Raw genomic sequence first — 6,465 nt, 5'->3', positions numbered from 1 at the left:
TTTTAGCCGAACTACGGCGTTTTGATCCTTACCTTTGATGGAAGGTACGTAGGCAGCGGGTTCATCCGTTCAAACCCAATAAAACTTGTATATTCTTTTCTCACCATCCCAATCATGTTTGCACAATGTTTATGTCATAACAAATAACAATATTTTACAACAAGTGTGAAAAGGGCTCCCTAGGAGTACCTAGGACGTAGTGGGTGCCTAACACCTTCCCATTGCGTAATTTACCCCTTACCCAGACTCTCTGATCTTTTTATTAGTTTTCTACGTGTAAAACTTCTTAGGCTTTTGTTCGCTTTTTAGCCAGTCCTTTGGATAAATAAAAGTGCGGTGGCGACTCGAAAATTTCATTGTATCTCTTGCTTATGACTTAATCGATAGATCATATAGCGACGAATACACCGCTACAGCGTCTACTTTGCTCACTAGTTGTTTAAGTTGCTCGCTAGTATGTATGTATTGGTTCAAGAAGTCTTTGTTTGTCTGAGCTTGGGTAGCTATGAAGCTTTCCATCATTAATTTGATATTCGACTTCCTAGGCATGTTAGGAGAGTTATTAGCTGGCTTTTGATATCCAAACGGAACAGCTGGTGCTTGGCCAGGTGCATACAGGGCGTTGTTATTCTTATAAGAAAAATTTGGATGGTTTTTCCAGCCTGGGTTGTAGGTATTCGAATAAGGATTTCCTTGTGCGTAATTTACTTGATCGGTTGGGACTCCTGCTAATATTTGACATTCTTGTGCAGTGTGTCCAGGGTTTCCACATAACTCACAGTTTGGAGTTACAACAGCCACGGTGGTTGTGGGTGATATGGTCAAGTTATTTAACTTTTGAACAAGGGCATCTACCTTGGCATGGACATGGTCAAGGCTACTGATTTCGTACATTTTACTCTTTGTTTGAGACTTTTCTACTGGAGTTCTTTCACCTCCCCATTGGCAATGGTTTTGGACCATGTTTTCAATGAGTTGATAGGCTTCGTTGTATGGCTTGTCCATAAGTGCACCGCTCGCGGCAGCGTCTACTGTCAGTCTTGTGTTATACAGAAGCCCATTGTAAAATGTGTGAATGATCACCCAGTCTTCGAGACTGTGATGTGGACATATCCTCATCATGTCCTTGTATCTCTCCCACGCTTCGTAGAGAGATTCTACATCTTTATATCGAAATCCGTTGATTTGAGCTCTCAGCATAACAGTTTCGCTCGGCGGAAAATATTGGGATAAGAAAACGTTCTTCAGTTCTTCCCATGTTGTAACAAAGTTGGAGGGAAAGGATTGCAACTAAGCCCAAGCTCGGTATCTTAGTGAGAAAGAAAAGAGGCGCAGTCTTATCGCATCTTGAGATACACCATTCGCCTTTACAGTGTCTGCGTACTACACAAACTTGGTCAGGTGTTCATTAGGGTCGTCCGTAGGATTTCCAGCAAATTGATGTTGTTGGACGGCTGATAATAATAAGGGTTTCAGCTCGAAATCGTTTCGATTGATAGTAGGGGCAACAATGCTGTTGTGAGGTTCTTGTTGGGACGAGGTAGCGTAGAATTTAAGAGGACGATTATGTGGTCCTTCTTCAGCCATGGTTGGTTTTTCTTCTGGTTTAGTAGGAAAGAAGATATCAGGAATATCGTACCTTTGTTGGTACTCTAGTATTCGACGTCTTATATATAAGAAACGCTCTAATTCTGCAATTGGTGGTGCTAAGTTATCGCCTTGTGAGCGAGTACTTGGCATACAATCGGGGGAAGTAAGGGAAAGAAGATTGGTTTTTATTTTTACCTTAGTCTATACCGTGCAACGAAAGAATCGCACTATTCGACTAAATCAGGTCCCCGACAACGACGCCAAAAACTTGATATGTGTCGTGACTAAGGTTTTAGTTTTAAAAGATATCGAACTCACAGGGACCGATGGTCAAACTAGTTCTACTAACATCACTATGTTTAGCTAAGGGAATGATTTATAGAAGTTCGGGTGCAGAAAATTTAATCTAAGAGAAATTTAGTTTTAAGAAAGTATTAATAGGAGGAATCAGTATGCAACGCATTAATTGTCAGGGATTCGATAAGTCACCGGTGTATAGTTCAAATACCAAATATCTTTCAGTAGAAAATACTTATTTAAAAGGCTTTATCTCACACTCTCGTGATTGTTGATTCGGCATATAGCTTTAAGTCAGAATGTACGCTCTCGTTGTCCCATTTGAAGTTAAAAATACTTTTTGGAAATGAATAAGTTCTAATTTCTTTTAAAGTGCTCTCGCTGTTTTTAAAATCAATGCCTAGTTTTTACTATCCAGCTCGAGCCTCACGCTCTCGCGATTGTTGGTTCTTACCTTAGTTAATTTCCCACTCTCGTGGCAAAATCGTATTAAATAGCTTCTCACTTTTGTGACAAAGTTAATTAAATTCAAATTAAAAACCTCAGCCGAAAAGATTGTTTGAGAAAAGGAGTTTTCACCGGTTATTATTAAATTCCATCTAATTAAATTGTTACATACCGATACCGGTAGTTTAGCCGGACATGTTAAATAGCACAAACACAGACGAGCATAAATCGATTAACAGTGCAACAAACATAATTATAATAATAATAGGGCAATAATAATAATAATTGAATAAAAACCTGACAATTGGATTAATAGAGTACGTCGAATCTTGGAGTACTGGAGCAGTCCTCCACAGGTCGGTAGGATTTTGCTTCTTCGATACAATTGCTTACTAAATTAAATAAAGTGCAGTAGTTCCCCAGTGTAGGAAACTACTACTTTGGCTAACTGAAAAGCGGAAAGGAAATGGGAAAACGAGAATTCTAAACGGAATGATAACTGAATTACGGTAAGGAAAACAAAGTTGCTGAAGGAAAATAACACTAAAAAGCTAGAATGCTGTAGAAAAATAAACTGCAAAATAAACTGCAGAGCGAGTGTAGACGTTCCCTTTTTTCCAACTTTTGTCCTTTTTATTCTCTTGGTAGGTCTTGGCGGTTGAGAAAAATAAGGGTGACTGGTTGAGTGAGGAATCCACGGGGAAGTGGTTCTGTTGGAGAGAATTTAGGCACGTTTTGATTTCTTCTGCTGATTGCTTCAAGCGCAAATTTTGGCCGTGTGACGCTCGTCATGGGCCTGTGACGACGTGACGGTCATCATGCTCCTTGTGACGGTCGTCACATCAGCATTTTCTGTGTTCTTCTGTTTTCTATTTTTCTGATGTTTTCTTATCTGTTTCTTCTTCTTTTTCTTCCTTTTCTACATTTTGCTCCTTTATGCTTGGAGATTGAAATACCTGCAAAAATAACTTGAATACTTGTGAAATAATCGGAATGTAAACTAAAGTGGTATGATCTTTGAGTGTAAATCAAGACAAATATATGATGTATTTTCGCGTTATCATTCGCTACCTAAAAATTCGCCTGCCACAGGCCTGTTTTTAAAAAAAAATCTTTCAGCCTTACCCTTACTGGTTTCACTGATGCAGACCGGGGTTCTTGCAAAATTACTCGCAGATCCACAACAAGTTTTTGTTTCTATTTGGACTCTTCCTTAATCCGCTGAAAATCCAAAAAGTAGTCGATCGTCTCTCGCTCTTTGTCAGAAGCAAAATACAGCACTCTTGCCAACACGTCTTGTGAGGCTCAATGGAGACTCCATCTGCTCCGAGATTTCTCCGTCTTACATCCTCGTCCAGTCACCATTTTCTGTGATAATCAAAGTGCCATCTACATCGTCAATAATCCGATCTTCCATGAGCGCATGAAACATATCGAGATCGATTGTCATCTTATGCGTGACAAAATCTACGACAAAATTGTTAATCTTCAACCTATCTCCACAAAAGACCAAATCACTCAAATCTTTACGAAATCACTGCATCTAAGTCCTTTCTCCACTCTAGTTTTCAAATTGGACCTTCTTTCTATAGACTTCAGTTTTAAGGGGGTGTTTTCAGTTTTAAGGGGGTGTTAAACTATAAGTTAATTATTTAATTTAGTCTATATTGTTTAAGATTGACCAAGTCATATGATGGTTTTTAGCATTAGTTTGTTTTGAATCCTGAATATATAGCTGTACTCGGCTTCAATTTCAATTTAATGAGAATTATTTTTCTTTCCTTTTCTCTCATTCAGTTTTGCTGTGATGACAGCTGTGTAGAACTTAACAGAAACACTGCTTGATTAGAGGTCTTCCTACAGCAAAAACTGGTGTTTTAAAAACTCTAAAGAGCACTTTCTTTCTTTCTTAAATTCTTGCATTTTTCATATATATCATAGATCATTTTTCAGATCAAATTAAACTTAGTGACAAGGCCTTGAAGGTATATATACTTTGAGTGCTACTCACTGTCATTGTTATATACTTTATGATTATAATCACTTTTTCTAAACATAATTTTCAAAGGTCTTTATACTCTCAAGTAGAGTCAAGTGAGATTTGTTGTCAATGCCAGACATCTGTCCACCACAAGATCAAGCTCTTGACATCAATGACCCCATAATCCCAGCAATAAGAACCGTTGGATCTCCTAAAACAGCAGACACAACAATCTGTACAGCCATTCCAGCCATCTCAGCACACTTCCTCACCTTACTTTTGCTTCTTCCCCCACCATTTTGTGCAGTATGCAGACCATTCTTCAAACTCAGAGGAACCCTTGTCTCAACCATTGTTGTTGCTCTTCCATTGCTCTGACTAACGTAAATCTGATGCCAACTCTCCACAATCATCTCCCTCACACACGCCACATGCAGGTTATACTTCTTACACGACGATCTGTAATCAGGGAAGGATCCAGAAATTATCTACTATATGAATTTCTAGTACTAAAGATATAAAGCGTTTGTTAGCAGATTCATCCTTACCTGTAACTCCAGCTTCGCCCTTTTTGTCCACAACGCTGACACGACGAACTCACTTTCCGATATAGATACAACTTCATTTCACCGTGATCATCGAGTATCATTGGAAGCTTTGCGCAACAAGGGTGAAGATCAAAACCGCAGGAAAAACAGTGATATACAAAACCATTGACACTCTTTTCGCAGGCGTTGCAGTAACGGGGTATGTCACCGGGTGGCTTTGAGAGGAACTGGAAGCAACATTTAGGGTAGAAAGGATGGAAAAGAGAAGGAGATGGTATGGAACAATGCATGTGAAGATCATAGTCACAAATGGTGCAGTTGTAACGTGAGCCTATGCCAATTTCTTTGCAGCCATCACATTTGAATGGGAATTCGGAGTATTGGAATGTTAGTTTGTGTTTTGTGTGGCTGAAATGGGATATTTGGTTGTATCTTTTTGTGGAGTTCATGGTGGTGTCTTTATGGTGAGAAAATTTGGTAATAGAATACATTGTTTTGGATGATAAAGAATGGGAAGATGGTGTGGAATTGTGAGTTTGTTTATTTGGATGTGGGAGAATAGAAAATTTGTTATATGAATTATATAGGATGTGGTGAATCAAATTTAGCTTATGGCTCAAGCAATTGGAAAAAGTAAGAGTACTTGAAAAATTTGAGACTTAGATTCGGTTTAAAAGAAATTATAGCAGGTTGAAAATTTGGTTTAAATATTCTTGAAAAAGACTTGATAAATTTAAATTGGTGAACTCTTATTTATCAATCAGAAAAAGTTGGCTTAAGATGCCCTTAGTATAATGTTTAGAAAATAACAAAAAATTATATTAATAAATAATTAAATTTGATAAAATTAAATGCTATTATAAGATGAGTAAAAAGTACATGTCAAATTTTTTTAATGTACACCTAGTGTTACTATTCACCAGGTGAATAATAAAATATTATAATAATATATATATTTTTAAATATAAAAGATTATTTTATTTTTATTTTTTTATTATATGGATATTTATTAACCATTTCATTATTTCATTATTTTATATTAATCAATTTTGATTTATTATTAAAAATTATTTTTAATATCTTGACGTTTATTAAACAACTTCGTCACTTCATTAATCAACTTTTTATATTTAATTAACCAACTTTTTTCATCACTTTAAGTCATTGTTCACGTGTAGTGTTCATAAGCATTGTTCACGTGTATTGTTCATGTACTGTTATGTTTACCGTGAAAATTGGTAAACAACCGCTGATCTTCTAAATTGAAATTATTTTGGTTACTTACAGGATCGATTAGATTGATCCTAGGACATTTGCTAATTATTTTTAGGGAGAAGTCTGAGGAATGATAAGCACTTCGACAAGGCTCATACTCAAATAACTTGTTAAAGAATATAAAGGAAAGATAATGCAAGGAAAGCAAGGAAAGTGCTAGAAAGTAAATGGCGAAGAAGATAAATTTTTGAAAAGAAAAGGAAAGATTGATTAAATTGCTTTGAATAAAAACATGGTGCGATAACAAACGTACATTTTCTCAATTTACAATTTCTCTACACACGGGTACTTTGGGTAAGTTGGTGATTATGTACAATCTTGAACACC

At 36.7% G+C, this 6,465-nt stretch overlaps 1 protein-coding gene and 1 non-coding gene across 2 annotated transcripts; one reads left to right on the top strand and one right to left on the bottom strand.

Annotated features, from left to right (window-relative positions):
- Window positions 1-1,093: 1,093 nt before the first annotated feature.
- Window positions 1,094-1,200, top strand: LOC127099897 (small nucleolar RNA R71). The gene has a single exon (XR_007794359.1). It is a non-coding gene; the product is annotated as a small nucleolar RNA R71 (small nucleolar RNA).
- Window positions 1,201-4,231: 3,031 nt separating this feature from the next.
- LOC127093366 (uncharacterized) lies at window positions 4,232-5,503 on the bottom strand. Its single transcript, XM_051032289.1, has 2 exons — window positions 4,864-5,503; window positions 4,232-4,774 (listed from the first exon to the last, which is right to left on the bottom strand). The coding sequence occupies exons 1-2, from the start codon at window positions 5,352-5,354 to the stop codon at window positions 4,471-4,473; spliced, it is 795 nt and encodes a 264-aa protein (XP_050888246.1). The 5' UTR covers window positions 5,355-5,503; the 3' UTR covers window positions 4,232-4,470.
- Window positions 5,504-6,465: the final 962 nt, after the last annotated feature.

This window comes from Lathyrus oleraceus, chromosome 6 (genome assembly GCF_024323335.1).
Source record: "Lathyrus oleraceus cultivar Zhongwan6 chromosome 6, CAAS_Psat_ZW6_1.0, whole genome shotgun sequence".
NCBI lineage: Eukaryota > Viridiplantae > Streptophyta > Magnoliopsida > Fabales > Fabaceae > Lathyrus > Lathyrus oleraceus.
The sequence above is the reverse complement of the archived record's forward strand: the minus strand, read 5'-3'. Positions and strand labels throughout refer to the sequence as shown.

Excerpts from the sequence above, each read along its gene's own strand:
- LOC127093366 (XM_051032289.1), bottom strand. The coding sequence starts at position 5,354 with ATGTATTCTATTACCAAATTTTCTCACCATAAAGACACCACCATGAAC. Across the intron at positions 4,775-4,863 it reads GGGCGAAGCTGGAGTTACAG|ATCGTCGTGTAAGAAGTATA; the intron begins GTAAGGATGAAT and ends CCCTGATTACAG.